This window comes from Lissotriton helveticus, chromosome 12 (assembly GCF_964261635.1).
Source record: "Lissotriton helveticus chromosome 12, aLisHel1.1, whole genome shotgun sequence".
In the NCBI taxonomy this organism is placed as follows: domain Eukaryota; kingdom Metazoa; phylum Chordata; class Amphibia; order Caudata; family Salamandridae; genus Lissotriton; species Lissotriton helveticus.
In genome coordinates this window covers 238542619-238561180 of record NC_136073.1, presented here as the reverse complement: position 1 = coordinate 238561180, position 18562 = coordinate 238542619, and the positions used below count along the sequence as shown (strand labels likewise).

General features: G+C 48.2%; 1 protein-coding gene across 1 annotated transcript in view; it reads left to right on the top strand.

The window, feature by feature from the left end:
- SLC22A31 (solute carrier family 22 member 31) overlaps positions 1–18562 on the top strand; it is a 251666-nt gene that overhangs the window by 82131 nt on the left and 150973 nt on the right. Inside the window, exon 2 of the mRNA XM_078670830.1 lies at positions 9313–9416. Coding sequence (XP_078526956.1) covers positions 9313–9416 — 104 coding nt within the window. The remainder of the gene's footprint in view (positions 1–9312; positions 9417–18562) is intronic.

The window sequence follows — 18562 nt, the reverse complement described above, 5'->3', positions numbered from 1 at the left end:
ACGACCACGCCAATGCTGACGGCCTGTCCCGATTCTTCCGCCTCGGCGAGGAGAATCCCCAAGAAGATGGGTAACTCTCCCCTGCCTTCAGCTGGGGGGGACGCGTGTTGGACCCGGCCTCATGGCGTGGTCCTACCCCTCCCGCATGGCGGGCCCAGGACGACATCGGCCCTCCACCCAGCATCGGGCAGCCCTTTTGCCCGACACTGCACGCCCCAACATTGTTGGTCCGGTCACCATCCCGGACCCCCACTACCGGCCTGGCTTCATCATGGGCCCCTCATGACCTAAGCACGAGGCCGCGCCCGACTCCATCTTGGGCCCACCACGTCCCGACCACGTGGCCTCGGCCCCGGCCCAGGTCCAGCGAAGCCCAGACATTGAGGCACCAAGATCCACCCAGGTGGTCGAGTGGCCACTCGACAGATCCCGGAGAAAAGGGAGTTTCGATGGCCCTCCAGCCGTCCCCGGACGCCTGGTTTTGATCGCCCTCCGGCCTCCCTGGGCGCTGGCTCCACCCCCCTGCTGGGGGTCTGGACACCATCATCCCGGCCCCCCTGACTCCCAGGCGCGAGGGTCCGGACATCAAAGGACTCCAGTCCTATATCTGGGCCAGCCCCGGAGTAGGACGCCAGTTGTATCCTGGACTGGAAGCCCTGCTGACGCTGTCACGGCCAACACCAGAAGAACTCATTGCCTGTAACCTGAAGAGACCCTGAGAGCCTGCTGGCGCTGCCGCGGCCCACCTTTGCTGTACCATCCTAGGAGCCTGCTGGCGCTGCCGCGGCTGAACCACCTGAGAGCCGGCTGGCGTGGCCGCGGCTGAACTATCTTGAGAGCCTGCTGGCGCTGCCGCGGCTGAACCATCTTGAGAGCCTGCTGGCGCTGCCGCGGCCTCCTCTCCGTTAAGACCACCTGTCGAGTCCTGCTGGCGCTGCCGCGGCTCGACCTCTCGGAACCCCCGGCTTGAGGATTGAGAGCTGTGCGCAGGGTATCCCTTCCTGTATCCATACCGAGACTGTCCCGCTACCCTGTCCCTTTTACGAGACTCTACAGATCCCTCGATCTGCCTGTATATACCGCTGAGACCCAGCAACCTTTATTCTTGATAAAGCCTAAGAACTTAACCTCTTGTGTGGTGTCCGTTTGTAGTGTTGTGGTTACCCTGCTGTACGATCCTAGGAGAGGACCCTCACCCAGGAGGCCTCTCGATAACGCTCGGCTACTTCTCGACGGAGGGGTGGACCTAGGGGTGGTCAGTCAGACATCTTCTGCCTCCCCCGGGATCGCCTTTCTAACAATGCCCCTGGGGATGCCAATATTTAATGGTAGGACGGGTAGTCCTCGTTGTTACCATGGCGTATTTGGCTACGGAAATGTCAAGCCAACTCCATCACCCTGTAGGTCCGGCAATACCTGTGGTTTCACCTGGTCTACTGAGGATGTATGGCTGGGTAGGAACCGGCAGTCGTCAAATGATCCTTGGTCACACCATGAATGTCATGGTCCGCATTGCACAGGTGCACCTGTGGTGTGCAGGGACATCGTTTCCTTGCCAGTCAGCCCTTGGCATGGACCCATAGCTCAATGTTGGAAACGCCGAGCAGTCAATGTTGTTTCAGAGATTAGGACTCTGTGCAAGCACACAGTGGCTCCAGACACAATGGCCCAATTCCCAAAGAAAGGTCACATGGATGCAGGTTTACATCTTTCAGATATTCATAACAACTACAGTCACATGTACCCAGGCATATCCTTAGAAAACGTTTGTGAATTCCTTCATACTGCCAGTGCAGAGGTGTTTCCTTTTGCATAATTACACTTTAACAATTATGCATGGTGTTCAATTGGTGTATTGGAACATTTTTTTTACAAAAATGTTCTCCATGGGGAAAGTGTTTGTCTTTGTGAAGAAACTCTCCTTGCACCACCTCCCAATGTGAGGGCGTTTGCTGGTCTTACCTAACCCGGAAATGAATATACTCTTGCTCTTGGCCAGAATACATTTTCGACCATTTCCAGTCTGAAAAATCCCTTTCTTGGCAGGAGTACACTAAGTACATCTCCAACCATTTCTAGGGTGGCAAGCGGTTGGAAAGGTTTTTAAGAATCCCCAAATACAATTGAGTATTTGGTCTTTTTCAAACTTTCCATGGAAACTCCACCCACTCCCACCCCTTGATTTGAATTTACAAATGCTCCTTATTGCACTCTCTTGAGACAAAATAGCACGCGAGTAAGTATTTGTGAGCGCAAGGATGTATTTTGTGAACATCTTGCACTTGGAAATCTTGCCTCAAGACGCGCACGTGCATGGTTTATAAATCGAGCCTTTTGTGTCCATTCTCAGTGGCAGGGTGCTGTGTGCATTCATTGTTTCCTGTCACACACACCTGTCCAGGCCTCAGGTCGCAGATTTGTTTCTATGTCTAGGAATGTTGTGCAAGGTGTGATTGATACTCTGTCCTTTCAAGACAAAGCCTGTTTTGTTAAGTGCAATGCTAGGCTCTTCCTAGGTTGCCGTTTCCTTCTAAACTTAAATAAATGTAGAGCTGAAAAAGCACCCCGCAGAGCAAACGCGTGGGAGATGAAACTGTGACAGGCTGGAGGATAGTAAAGCACTTTTTGACATGAAATACATTTATTTCTGAAATATGTTATGTAATCGTGTTTCTGGAAAAAAATGGTGAGTTAGGGTGTGAGAATTAAATCTAACAAAGTTCCAAGTCATGCTGACTTGAAGTGGTTTTCAAAGCTTTAATTACGCGACACCCTTGTGTAAAATAATTTACTCTCCCCCCCCCCAAACTAGAAACTTAAATTAGTCTTTAAAATGTGAGCTAGTACACGGAATTTAAATAAATATTTCATTAGTGCTTGAGGTCTCACAATAACAAATAGAGATAAAACTAATTTGCAGTAGATTTATTCTGTTTTTGACAAATTTGCAGGCAGAGTATCTAAAAAGTGTGGGTGATTGTAGAGGTAATCAAAGAAATGTTGACAAAATGTTATTTATTCACAGTATCAACTGGCAACGAACACTCCTGTGTCACGTTTGACACCTGAAAAGCTAGCCCCGGCCTGCAGGGGTTTTTGCACCCCAAAATGTTAAATATGAAACTACAAGCCCCAAATTGCAAAGCAATATTGGCTCAAATACAACGATTGACTGAAGATGTTTTGCAGGAAATTAGGTCTAGTTGACAATTTGAACATTGCTGTTGTGATCAGATAGTTTTTTTTCTCAGTGCAGTCATATGCATGATTGCTGACATGCTGCCTTCATAAAAGCCTCCAGAGTGTGGTCCTTGTATCAGAAATGAGTGGGTGAGAAGTTGGAGGTAATTTGGAGGCTGCGCTTTGACACCTACTCCCAGGCAAGACATGACTGACCAAAGATTTGCATTACAGTGTCTCACTAAAATCACCTTGCCAACACAATGCAGTAACGGCGCATGCCTTCCCCCAGAACCCAGCTTCCGCTCCAAACACTTGTTAACTGTTTGCTTGTCTTTTACCCTGTATTGCGCTCTGCGACCTTTTGGCTATGTTCATGCTTTCCAAATACCACATATACATGCATTCCAGGCCCAGGGCCATACTAAAAGCTCCTTGTGGCCAGAGCCTGGAGACGCCTCTAAAATCAATTCACACGCTAAAGGGGACCGGCTTGAAGAGTTGTGACTGCCTTTGCTGTGTTGTGTGGAAGGAGCTTGGCTGACAGCAACTTGTTTTCAATGAGGATCCTGCCCATGCAATGGATGGATCTTTTTTTTAGTTGTTTAGGTCTCGTGACCTATCAATGCGCATGCGCATTGAGAGAAGCGAGACTATAGGGCTTTAAACAAAGCTTACCTAACTGTGGCGATTTGCTGCTGTGCCCGTGGCTTTTAGGTCAATGCGCAAGCGCATTGACCTAAAATGCGCGTGCACATCACCAAATCGCCGTCTGTTCCCTCAGCCGCATTCCTCCCACACCTTTTGAAGTGAAGCTTAGCATCACTTCAAAGGCCCCGGCTGCTTCACACCCTCATGCCGCTCTCCCGCTCCGCCCCCTCCCCTGCCCGCCGTGTGCATTTCTCCTCCCCCCCCTCCCCACAGAAATGCCCTCCGTCTTGTTTCCTTTCTTGTTTTTCTTTCAGGTGAGATATCTTTTCCATCATTTGCGATAATACAGTTCTCATATGCATTTTTTAATTATTAGCAGCATATACACAGGCGCCCCTTCGGCGCTTTTGCTCTCAACCCTACTATCCTGTCAGCCGCATCTCTATAAGTTACTCGAAGCATGGCCTGACATGTGCACAGCTATTCCGGCACCACCAGCCTGGCCAGACGCTTCCGCTTTGGTCGCCCACCGCATGGCCCTATTTGTGCACATTTTACTTTCGTGCATACCCTTACCCGCAGCCTCTCCTTCCCCACTTCTGCCTTTTCGGGTCTCCCGCTCACCGCAGACCCCTTCACATGGCTCACACCCACATTTTTTTCAGGTAACCATGCCAGGTTACCTCACTCCCCTCAACCCCTCACCCTCACCCCTCACCCTCACTCACCCTCACTCACCCTCAACCCCTCACCTCAACCCTCACCCTCAACCCCTCACCCTCACCCTCACTCACCCTCAACCCCTCACCCTCACTCACCCTCAACCCCTCACCCTCACTCACCCTCACTCACCCTCAACCCCTCACCCTCACTCACCCTCACCCTCACTCACCCTCACTCACCCTCACCCTCAACTCACCCTCACCCTCACTCACCCTCACTCACCCTCACCCTCACTCACCCTCACCCACCCTCACTCACCCTCACCCTCACTCACCCTCAACCCCTCACCCTCACTCACCCTCACTCACCCTCACCCTCACTCACCCTCACCCTCACTCACCCTCAACCCCTCACCCTCACTCACCTCAACCCTCACCCTCACTCACCCTCAACCCCTCACCCTCAACCCCTCACTCACCCTCACTCTCACTCACCCTCACTCACCCTCAACCCTCACCCTCACTCACCCTCACTCACCCTCACCCTCACTCACCCTCACTCACCCTCAACCCCTCACCCTCACTCACCCTCACCCTCACTCACCCTCAACCCCTCACCCTCACCCTCCCTCAACCCCTCACCCTCACTCACCCTCAACCCCTCACCCTCACTCACCCTCACTCACCCTCACCCACCCTCACTCACTCACCCTCACTCACCCTCACTCACTCACCTCACTCACCCTCACTCACCCTCAACCCCTCAACCCCTCACCCTCACTCACCCTCAACCCCTCACCCTCACTCACCCTCAACCCTCACCCTCACTCACCTCAACCCCTCACCCTCAACCCCTCACCCTCACCCCCTCACCCTCACCCCTCACCCTCAACCCCTCACCCTCAACCCCTCACCCTCAACCCCTCACTCACCCTCACTCTCACTCACCCTCACTCACCCTCAACCCCTCACCCTCACTCCCTCTCACTCACCCTCACCCTCACTCACCCTCACCCTCACTCACCCTCAACCCCTCACCCTCACTCACCCTCACCCTCACTCACCCTCAACCCCTCACCCTCACCCTCCCTCAACCCCTCACCCTCACTCACCTCCAACCCCTCACCCTCACTCACCCTCACTCACCCTCACTCACCCTCACCCTCACTCACCCTCACCCCCTCACCCTCACTCACCCTCACTCACCCTCAACCCCTCACCCTCACCCTCACTCACCTTCAAACCCTCACTCACCCTCAACCCCTCACCCTCACTCACCCCCACTCACCCTCAACCCCTCACCCTCACTCACCCCTCACTCACCTCAACCCCTCACCCTCACCCACCCTCACCCACCCTCAACCCCTCACCCTCACTCACCCTCAACCCCTCACCCTCACTCACCCTCAACCCCTCACCCTCACTCACCCTCAACCCCTCACCCTCACTCACCATCACTCACCCTCACTCACCCTCACCCTCACTCACCCTCACCCACCCTCACCCTCATCACCCTCACCCCCTCACCCTCAACCCTCACCCTCAACCCCTCACCCTCACTCACCCTCACCCACCCTCACCCTCACCCACCCTCACCCTCACTCACCATCAACCCCTCACCCTCACTCACCCTCACCCCTCACCCTCACTCACCCTCAACCCTCACCCTCACTCACCCCCTCACCCTCAACCCCTCACTCACCTCACTCTCACTCACCCTCACCCTCACTCACCCTCACCCTCACCCTCAACCCCTCACCCTCACTCACCCTCATTCACCCTCAACCCCTCACCCTCACTCACCCTCAACCCCTCACCCTCACCCTCACCCACCCTCAACCCTCACCCTCACTCACCCTCAACCCTCACCCTCACTCACCCTCAACCCTCACCCTCACTCACCCTCACCCACCCTCAACCCCTCACCCTCAACCCCTCACCCCCTCACCCTCACTCACCCTCAACCCCTCACCCTCACTCACCCTCACCCTCACCCTCACACACCCCAACCCCTCACCCTCACTCACCCTCACCCACCCCACCCTCACACTCACCACCCTTACCTCACCCTCACCCTCACTCACCCTCAGCTCACCCTCACTCACCCTCACTCACCCTCACCCTCACTCACCCTCAACCCCTCACCCACTCACCCTCACCCTCACTCACCCTCAACCCCTCACCCTCACTCACCCTCAACCCCTCACCCTCACTCACCCTCAACCCCTCACCCTCAACCCCTCACCTCAACCCCTCACTCCTCAGCTCTCACTCTCACTCACCCTCAACCCCTCACCCCTCACTCACCCTCACTCACCCTCACCCTCACTCACCCTCACTCACCCTCACCCTCACTCACCCTCAACCCCACCCTCACTCACCCTCACCCTCACTCACCCTCAACCCCTCACCCTCACTCACCCTCAACCCCTCACCCTCACTCACCCTCAACCCCCTCACCCTCACCCCTCACCCTCAACCCCTCACTCAACCCTCACTCTCACTCTCTCACCCTCAACCCCTCACCCTCACCCACCCTCACTCACCCTCACCACCCTCACCCTCACTCACCCTCAACCCCTCACCCTCCCTCACCCTCACCCTCCCTCACCCTCACCCTCCCTCACCCTCACTCACCCTCATCCCCCTCACCCTCCCTCACCCTCACCCTCCCCTCACCCTCACCCTCACCCCCTCACCCTCACCCTCACCCTCACTCACCCTCACACACCCTCAACCCCTCACCCTCACTCACCCTCACTCACCCTCACCCACCCTCACCCTCACTCGCCCTCAACCCCTCACCCTCACTCACCCTCAACCCCTCACTCACCCTCAACCCTCACCCTCAACCCCTCACTCACCCTCACTCTCACTCACCCTCAACCCCTCACCCTCACTCACCCTCACCCTCACTCACCCTCACCCTCACTCACCCTCACCCACCCTCACCCTCACTCACCCTCACCCACCCTCACTCACCCTCAACCCCTCACCCTCACTCACCCTCACCCCTCACTCACCCTCATCCCCTCACCCTCACTCACCCTCACCCTCACTCACCCTCAAACCCTCACCCTCACTCACCCTCACCCTCACTCACCCTCACCCCCACTCACCCTCACCCTCACTCACCCTCAACCCCTCACCCTCAACCCCTCACTCACCCTCACTCACCCTCACTCACCCTCACCCACCCTCAACCCCTCACCCTCACTCACCCTCACTCACCCTCACCCTCTCACTCACCCTCAACCCCTCACTCACCCTCACCCACCCTCACCCACCCTCACCCTCACTCACCCTCACTCACCCTCACCCTCACTCACCCTCAACCCCTCACCCTCACCCTCACTCACCCTCAACCCTCAACCCTTCACCCTCACTCACCCTCAACCCCTCACCCTCACCCTCACTCACCCTCACTCACCCTCACTCACCCTCACTCACCCTCACTCACCCTCACTCACCCTCACTCACCCTCACTCACCCTCACTCACCCTCACTCACCCTCACTCACCCTCACTCACCCTCACTCACCCTCACTCACCCTCACTCTCACTCACCCTCACTCACCCTCACTCTCACTCACCCTCACTCACCCTCAACCCCTCACCCTCACTCACCCTCACTCACCCTCACTCACCCTCAACCCCTCAACCTCACTCACCCTCACCCTCACTCACCCTCAACCCCTCACCCTCACCCTCACTCACCCTCACTCACCCTCAACCCCTCACCCTCAACCCCTCACCCTCACTCACCCTCAACCCCTCAACCCCTCACTCACCCTCAACCCCTCACTCACCCTCACCCTCACTCACCCCTCACCCTCACTCACCCTCACCCTCACTCACCCTCAACCCCTCACCCTCACTCACCCTCAACCCCTCACTCTCACACCACTCAGTGCTACAACACATATTGTGTTACAATAGGTGTCACATTTGCGAAAGATAAAACTAGTGGCATTGTAAATAACAAAGCTATTAATTTCGCTATTTTCAAAACAAGCACATAAATAAAAAATGTGTCCTTTACAATACCAATAGCTCAAACTTTCCTAATGCGAGTCCTATTGCATTGCTGTGCTTCTCTCCCCTGCTGCACTCTCCTGCTCTCTAGAGATGTGGCCTAACGACCAGAGCTGCCATCTAAGTGACGTAAATACAAAACATGTTGCATTCCAAATGCTATAGGTGTCACATTCGCGAAAGTTATAACGATTGGCATTGTAAATGACAAAGCCATCAATTTAGCAATTTTAAAAACCAACAAATAAATAAAATGTCATTTACAAGACCAATAACTCCAACTTTTCTAATGCGAGACCTATTGCATTTCCAATGCTTGTTTTAGTTTGGTGACATGCAGGGATACCTAGTCGAATTATCAGGATTTCAAGAGTGATCATTGCGTTTAAGGTTTCAAGTGAACCATACCAATGTTTTGTGTGATCACACCATGGTTTGACTGGGGGCGATGACCTTAAGTTTAAGTAGTAAAAAGGAAAATTGAAACACTATCCCACTTTGCTTTTATGTACTCGCATAAGACGTACACAATATTATTGTTTTCCTAATAGGATGCCAATGCATCTCAGTAAATTGATGGGTTTGCTGATGACCCAATTTGAGTTTCCTAAAACCAGGTATTGGAGAAGATAAAGTTAACACTGAAAGATTGAAGTTAAAATATATATATTTAAAACATTTTAGTGAAATGTAAAGTATGTTTGACCTGTTTTATTTACTTAGGTCTATAAAGCAACCTTTTTCCAGGCGGTCACAGGTTTTTAACTTCACCTCTTTCCTTGCAGTGGGACCTGGTGTGTGACAATCACTGGAAGGTACCGGTGGAGAAGGTCAGCTTCATGCTTGGTTACCTGAGCGGCTTCCTCGTCTTCGGGTCCACCTGTGACAGGTAAGCCCTTTTCCTAAACAAAATTGCCTGGAAGAGACTGGAACCTGAGCAAGGGCCCTTGAAAGACTTCAAAATGGGCCCCTAAAGAAGCGCTAGAGTGCCAGGGTATGTAGTCGATGCCAGGCCAGTCTGTGGGGGCAGAGATGGCAGCTTCATTCTTAGATTATCTTCAGAAGGGGTGGTGACTTGAGGCACTGAGCCCAGCCTGTAGAAATACCTAGTGCATGTTGACCATGGAGTGCCTCATTAGTTCAGATTAGTGTAGATGTAGTGTAATAACTAACTCTTTGTCACCCATGTGAATTTATAGCATTGTAGTATGTGTTACAGTTTTAATTTAGAATAGTACCCCCCCTTTATTGTCCTCAAAATTCTGAAAGTCTGAGTCGGCGGCTCAGCCGACATTTTAAACCTGCAATTGCTGGTTCCTAAATTCTGCACCATTCAAGCTGAGCTACTTTGCTAGTTGTGTGACTGCGATCTGAACTAATAGTACATGCTTGTTTGGGGCTGCCTTGTAAATGCAGGACTACTGAATCATTGTGCCCAATCATGGCATGCGCAGGCAGCATCCGCGCATAACATCACTGCAGTATGAATTTTCACTAGGATTAGCATGGTTCTGCCAAAGTTACAAGCAATTATGAAATCAATGTAGAAGTAAACTTTTATAGTCCGCTATGTCCTCACGAACAGCCAATATGTGATCTTTAGTACTCTGTACCAACAAGGTATGTTTGAGGACAAGATGGCTGCAACCTCTGTCTCTACATTTTCCCATTCATAAGCTATGGATCTATTTCATGGTTTTGTCTGGGTTGAAACATTTTTCCTGTTGCGCACACCACGCATACTTACCACTGACCCTCCTTTGCATTCAACTTCCTTTGTCACCTGTACCCAGAGATGTTTGTCAACATATTTTTCAATGACCTGCATTGGGATCAAAGGCTGCATTGGCAGATATATTTTAAATCAACTCCATGCTGCACCGGGTTACTATATCCAGATATATTTGTTAAAAGACGCAGTTTTTACATGACGCAAAAGTAATGAAATACTGCAGTTTTCGTTAGCCTCACATGCTATGTGGTGCTAAAGTAGGACTTCATTTATAATAAAGCAGAATAGTTAGTTAAATCAAAAGGTTTTAATTTGTTTTCTGAAAAGAATGTGAGAAGATGTAAGTTTTATACCCAACTGGAAGAAGTTCCATAACTTGGGCGCTGGGCCAGAAAAGCGTGACCGCCTATTGAAGATCTGTGAAACAATGCAACTTTAAGGAGAAAAATTTGAGCTGTACATTTATTGACTAACGTGTGGCATCTGCACAACATTGCAGAAAACGAGAGGCAGATCCTGCTTGACTTGTGTGTACCAAACACATAATATAAAACAAATTCTGGCCTGACGAGGGAGCCCGAGCAATTGAGCCACTATGGGGTTGGCAGAAACAAAATGAGCCGGAGTCCATATCAAAAATAGTTCCCTGTAGAAGCAAATAATGCATTTGACTACAAAATTGTGCATCCCTCCCAAAAAACTATGTGCACTGCAGGCAGATAATTATGCAAATGTCAGTAATTTCAAGTCATAATCCCATCACTGTTCCTGCCCATAAACTCATCAAAATGCTGTGCATAGAGAAGAAAATACCTGTGGAACTGTTGCGGTGGTATATCATCTTTTTTTTTTCTTTTAAACATAATTGATTTTTGTAAAAGAAGAAGACATTTTCACCTGACATAAGATTGACACATGTTTTGCCATGTACAGATCAAAATCAGCCTAGTACTTATGTGATGCATTTTTGCCCGGGAACTGCAATCAACCTAGAAGCCTCTTGTGCTGGACAACATTGAAAGTGGTCCCATTAGGGCCCCAATATTGTCTTGTGTTTGTTTCTGGCATCCCCTGCATCAGTAAAATGGTTCTTCTATTTTGCAACACGAATACTGGTCCCTTGGCCTCACTTTGTGTGTATATATGAGACTAGCTCAAACATTCAAGGGTTTGATCACTATATGAAAAGGTTCTGTTCAACTTTTCTGGGCAGCACTGGATATGTTGCTCTATTGCCAGTCTCCCAACTCTGCTGCTCAAAGAGTTCCACTTAATATGCAGTGGTGATCAGTGAGGACAACAGTGGCCAGGGCTGCTCATTGTACCGGGGGCCACTTACTGTGCCAGGGGTTGTGCTGCTCATTCAGACAACGCTTTGAGTCAGCCAGTTCCTAGGCAAGGCAGAAGCAGAGTGACAATCTGTCACAAAGTGTAGCCAGCACCAAAACCCTTGCCTCCTATGGCAATCCGGGAGATTTTATGTAGCAAAAAGCCTGCTTCAAAGCTGTGTACTGACAATCTACCCTTAAAGACAGATTGGCTTTAGTCTAATTGGGTTTTGCAATAAAGGAGGTACCTTTTAGTACTGTACTATAGTATTCCTGACCCAGATAACTAAAATGAATAGTCTTTTAAAACTGTGTCCTTATATGTGTGAAGATTGGATAAAGAATCAGTTTGTGCCCCAGATAAAGATTCTGACCTCGCCTGATCCATTGAACAACCACAGACAAGCTGTTTGGGAATAGGACTAGAAATTGATTGGATCCGGATTGTAAACAGCACACACCAGTCTCTAGGAAAATAATTACAATGCGTAACTTAATCTCCTGAAGTGAACACCAAATCTAAAATCTGGAAAGCATTGCTAATGCTGCAAGCTGCTGCAAATATACCATAATTGGTGAGGCGAGCAAATTTCCGTCTTCTTTCAAGAAGGAACAATTTACCCCTGCGCCATGGGCTACTACCGTTCTGGCTTGAAGTATAAAACAGGAAATAAAAGTCTGAAAAAACTCAGATTGGAAGTGGGGGAAGGACCAGGGGTCTTTATACAGAATGGAGAAAATAAAATACAAAGTTGTTAAAATTGAACCCTTATTAACTATGATTCTTTAATATAAAAAACTGGAAACTAGAGCAAGGTAACATCATGTCTAAGAGTTCTCCCATGATCAACATGTACAGTTTTGTGACCGGGTGATACCACTAGGCACATTTGTGGTCTGGCTCTGTCCTGGAGCTAAAGTCAAACTTGAAACAGTATCTAAAGCCTAAAAAGATGACTCACCAAACACCTGCCGTTGGAAAGCATGGCAGCGGCATCTTTCCAGAGGTCGGTGAGTCATTGTTAACAGATGTTTGAGTCCATTCCTTGGCACAAGTAACCGAGAATGTTGGACGAGGACTAATATTAATTGTGATATCCTACAGACCTTTAGGTCTCAAAGTGAACTTGATAACTGGGGTCGGTTAAACAAGCCGCCACCTGCACACTTACTTAGCTCGGAAAAGTGCTTGGGCTTGCTTTGAGGTCACCATTACTGAGTTCTGCTGTGTGGAAGTGAGAGAGGCAGGAGCATGGGTGGCGTCCACCATATTAGGGAAGTGTGACGATAGTGAAAACAAAAGTAGGACAATTTAGAAAGTGAAAACAAAAGTAGGACAATTTAGAAAAAGAAAAAGCCCAGAAAACTCTTGGAGAGTCCGACCTAGAAACGATAAGCATCCATGTATTGTGCGGCCGGAACTAAAATAAGTTAAATGAACTTCAGTTGATTCATCATAATTAACAGAATTAAGTGGACATGTAGCATGTCAAACAATCAAAAAAAATATAGACGGTGTTCTTGAGTCCCCACCTGTGAGGAAATAGTAAAGGTGGAATAAATAAACCTGAAGTTAGAACTGCCTCCAGGGGGAGAAGGGAGCTGTGCTGTTTTTGCTCACAGGACAGCCATATTGATTACTGTGCTGCTCACGGGGCAGTGGAAGCCTCGAGACCAGGTCTGTGGTTGCCAGGATTGTTTTAGTGAGCCCGACACAGCAGAATTTGCAGTATTATGAAGGGCTGAGCATTCAGCCAGATAGCAGGCCTGCAAAAATAAGACTGACTGGATTCAGATACAATCACCTTCCATTATTCTATAAGAAGAGTGCCTTCTCACAGGTTCCTTCTCTTGCAGCTTGTATGCAAAAATCTGTCACCTCCTTTCCTTTCAGAGGGGCCTTGCAATTAGGAGCGTTTGACATCTCCCCTCCAGGTTAGCTTAAACCACACAAGTGTAACCAGAGCTGCTGTCAACTTTTTGGTGCCCATGGCAAGGGGGCGTTCTGCTGTACATTTCTCAAGGCCGTGCCGGAAGTGAAGCCACTTCCCTGGTGACCCATATTGTATTCTGTCCATTTCTACGAGGCTTATCTGCAGGGTAATGCCCACTTTTTGAGGCTGCAGTACCTCTAGCATGTTGAGTCCAGTTCTGGAAGAAGTGTTGAAGTGTGTGTATTGGTGAGTTTATTAATGTGTGTCTGTGTGTGTGTGTGTGTGTGTGTGTGTGGTTGAGTAAGAGATTTGATGGCTAGACGAGTCAATAAGTGGAAAAGCAGATGGAGGGATGGATGGAAGGATGGATAATTGAGTGGGTGAACGAATGGATGAGTGGTTGGAGGAAGATGGATGGATGAGTGAGTGAGTGGGTGGTGGATGAGCCTGAAACTGATTGAGTGCATGTGCGAATGGGTGAATGGTTGGGTTGATAAGCGGGTGAGTGAATAGATGGATGTGTATGGTAGTCTGCTCAATCCAAATGTTCATTCTTTGGATTACAGATTTTGATTGGTCAAAAGTTGTATGCTTCAGCTGGGGAAAAAAGTGCTTGTATTGCAGTGTTGAGTTGATTATGGTGACGGCCAAAGATCAGGGCCCTAGGTCTGCTCTGTGTATTATGAAAAGATATGCCAAAGGCAGTAGGCCTGACTTATTAATTAACAAAAGCATATGTTAAAGCCAATATGTCTGTAAGTGTAGATTACCAGTACACAGTGTTAAACCGGGCATTTAGCTACATAAAATCTCCCAGATTGCCGTAGGAGGCAAGGGTTTTGGTGTTGGCTACCATTTGTGACAGATTCTTGGGATACTAGATTTGCACTTTGAGAAACCTTGTTATGGCGTTGGAAGGGTTGTATATTCTTTTGCCAACTGTAATGTTGTACTTTTTATGACTGTATGCCAATAGTTGCCTGTGGGAAACCTTATGCGGAAAACAGAAGGCTTGTGTTGGTTATAGTAATACGATAGTGGTAAAAAAAGGCTTTAGGACTAATTAGTTCATTGGAAAAAGTTATGTCAGAGACTATAGACCTAATCTTTTTATTATGAAAATTTGCGACACACTTAGTAGACCTAACATATTGGATGTGATAATCATCTGTTAAAACCAATTGGCCTTTTTTTTTTTTCAAAACTCTTTTTATTGACAGATCTTATATACAACACAGCACTCCGTACCACGGAGGAGCTGCCACAAGTACATCATAGCATATTCAGCGATCCATAAAACAATTTAATACATAACTTCTACCCCCCCTACCCCCCCGTCCCCCACCCCTTTCCCCCACCCCAATGGCCCCTATCCTCCCCCCTGCACCACGTCTCTACATTTCTCAAGAAAATCTGTAATCTATACAGAACATAGTGTGTACGATATCGCCTCTATGACACCATCAGAGCAACCCCGCATCCTCTTCCAGCGGCGCCGGGGGTTCCAACCAAAGACCCCTGTATTCCGGCCACTTTTTCCATATTTTGTGATGTTTCTTAGGGCAGCCCCTGGCTTCAAATATCGGTCGCTCCAACCCCATACAGAAATCCAGGCCTTTTTTCCATGTAACCACTTTGGGAGCCCTGGGATCTTTCCAAGCCTGAGCTACATACCTCTTAGCTACTGTAAGACCCAGTAAAAGTAAATGTCTCTTGTAGATGTTACCACCCACTCCCTCAAGCACATGGAGCAGTCCCAATTTGGGGGTACGGGGGAGGTCCCAGCCCAGCACCTCCGACAGACAGTCTCACACCCCAGTCCAGAATCCAGCCAAGCGTTCACAGCTCCACACAGTATGAATGAAGGTACCCTCTTCGTGTCCACACCGTAGGCACATTGGCGACTCAATCAAACCCGCCCGCCACAAGCGCTCCCTGGTATAGTAGGCCCTGTGTAAGTATTTGAATTGTATAAAGCGCAGGCGCATGGCAATAGCCGCTCCTCTAAGAGCCTCAAGGGCTTCCCTCCAAACCTCCTCCTCCAATTCCCCCACATCCCCCACCCAGCGGTCCCATAATGTTTGTAAGTTGGAAGAGCAGTGTGTAACTAGTGTTTGGTAAATGCGGGAAATTTTTTTGTCCTCTAGATCCCCCATGAATATCTTCGCCTCTATCGGGCTGAATTCAGGCACGGATTCAAGTCCCTCCAGCGCGGGCGTGGGGGCATGCCTGAACTGTAGGTACTTAAAGAACTGCGTTCGGGGCATACTGTATTCAGTACTAAGCTCTTGAAAGGATTTGAGTATCGTGCCCTTCAGGACCTGCCCCAATGTGGAGATTCCTATCAAATCCCAGCCTCGGAAGCCCAGCAGCGATGCCAGTGCCGGCAGTTGTCCATTATGCCAGAGCGGGGTCTCCTCCGTTAGTCTCCCCCACCATCCCATACGACGCAGCGACTGGCGCCAAATCTGAAATACCACCTGGGTCGCCCTGGGCAGCCCCTTCCTCAGCTTGGCGGAGTATAAAATAGTGTGTAACGTATCCGGGTACCAATTGGCCTTTTAAGGTGGATTATTATTGTACTGTGTTAAAGCCTGCAGGTGGGTATTGAATGACAAATATTCTCACAGGTTACTTTAGTAGGTAAGGGTTTCAGTGTTTGTTTCCCCCACTGACAAACCCTGCAGGTAGAAGATATGCCCTTTGATAAACCTGTTTAACTCTCTTTTTTGTTGACTGTATGCCAGAGGGTTGCCTTGTGCAAACACTTGTGCAGAGTTCAGTAGGCCTGAGTTGGTTATTTTGACACACCAATGATCAAGACTATAGGTCTGTTTGGTTCATACGGAAAATGCATGTCAGAAGCCATTGGACTACTCTGTTTATTATAAACAGTTAAGACACAGGCAGTAGGCCGGACTAATTTATTGTTAAAAGCATTTGCGAAATCCACTAGGCAATTAGGGGTGGGTTGCCTTTCAACTCTGTTAAAGGATGTAAGAATTTTATTTTATGGAATCTCACGGATTACTGTAGTAGTCAAGGGTTTTCGTGTTGGTTACATACTCTTACATACACTTTTGGGTGAAGAAGATTTGCAGTGTGGCAGTTCGCATTTTTTCCCATTTCGGAGGGGTTGTATATTGTTTTGACCACTCTAATTTTGTGCTTATTTGTCATTTTAGAAATATACACCTGATTGTTGCCTTATGGGAAAGTTTATGCTGAATATAGTAGGTCTGCGTTATGTGACAAGCCAGGGATAAAGGAAATAGGCTTGATTGGTTCATTGCCAAAAGTTATGTCAGATACATTATTGTGAAATGTTACAACAAATGTAGTAGATCTGACTTACGTATTGTGAAATGATTTTATTAAAGCCAATAGGCCTTTAGGGGAATAACCCTGTATTATAGGTATTTAGTGTCACATAATCTTGCAGAATAATTTAGTAAGCAAAGGTTTTGGTGTTGGTTCCCCACCTCTGAAAACCCTTGGGGTAAAGGTTTTGTATTGTGATAATCCACGTTAGACCACCTTAACCCCTTCGACGCTCATGACGAGCTCATCTCGTCATGAGTTACGCCTCTCGTACGCTCATGACGAGCTGAGATAGTCATGTAACGCGGGGTTTTTGAAAAACTCAGCGCACAGCGGGAAAACGCTTAGCGCGCATGCGGTTAAGAGAGGTTGTACATTGTTTTGTCAAAAGACTTTTTATATATATTTGTAATTTTGCTGATTGGTTACCTGATGGCTATCATGGTAGAAAGCTAGCATGTGATACCATGAGTTAGTTAAGATTATGAGCCAGTGATATAAATCCAAGGGCCTTATTTCTTCATTAGAAAAGTTATGTCAGATACTACAGGTCCTATCTGTTTATTATGAAAAATTACAACAAAGACAGTAGGCCAGACTTATTTATTGTGAGAAACATATGTGGAAGCCGATAGGTCTTTAAAGGTGGCTTTTTATTACTTTGTTGAAGCCTGTAGACACACTGGGGTTTGAAGATCTGCCCTTAGATAATCCTTGCTAGCAGCGCTTGGCAGGCGTAGTTGTATGCCAGGCCCTTGTAATAAAAATTAACTTATACATGTACCTTCAGGGAGGGTCTTTGAATCAGCCAACATCTGTGTGTTTGTGTATCATTCACATTATGGTTCTTCACATGATGACATACTGCATGTGGCAGTGGTTTAGGGAATTTCTGTCACTGACTATTGCGCTGTGGGTAAAGGCATTTTGCATCACATGCACATCTGAGAAAGAATGTGTCTTAATGTCTTGACTGGTCTTCCAGTCATTTCGTTTTCAATGTTTTTCCCTAATATATGTCACCTTTTATTCATTTCCTCCTTTTTTCATTAGTCCTTCTGGATTACTTTTATTCTTTTATCTTGCATATGCCCATTTTACTGTGGCTGGCTAAGTGGGTGAGTGCAAAAATGGGTGAGTGGTTGGATGAATGGATGCATGAGTGCAAGGAAGATTGACAGGATGCTTGTATATTTACCTATTGGGTGCTTAAACTCATCAGTACTTGATGAAACATTCTCACTTTTAAGTCAGATCTGTTAGTTTTAGCAATGCTTGTTTCAATTACTTTCAATAGCAAGATCAAGCTTATTTCGTGTTCGCTTGGATTTCAGTGGGCTCGAATGCGAATATATTTTCATAGTTTGCTTGTAAAGTGAATATTAAAGTGAACATACTTTGAGAATACCTTAGGGAATGAGAAATTAATTTATGGTTGATATACTGACAGTATTTCTCGTCTTCTGTAGTGTACACAGAATGATTTAGTGTGAAATATAAATCAATTGGATAGTGGGCAGGAACAAATTACATTCAGTTCAAGCAAGAGTTCAGATTTAATACACATTTTGGATGTCCAAACTGAAACAAACTAGAAGAAAATGTTTACTAGCCTACATAGGAAACCTCATAGAAACTGAATTTTGAAATAAAGGAGCACAGATGCGTAAGCATAGATAGTCACTACCTATTTAGTTATCCCTTGGTGTCCACTGAGGAG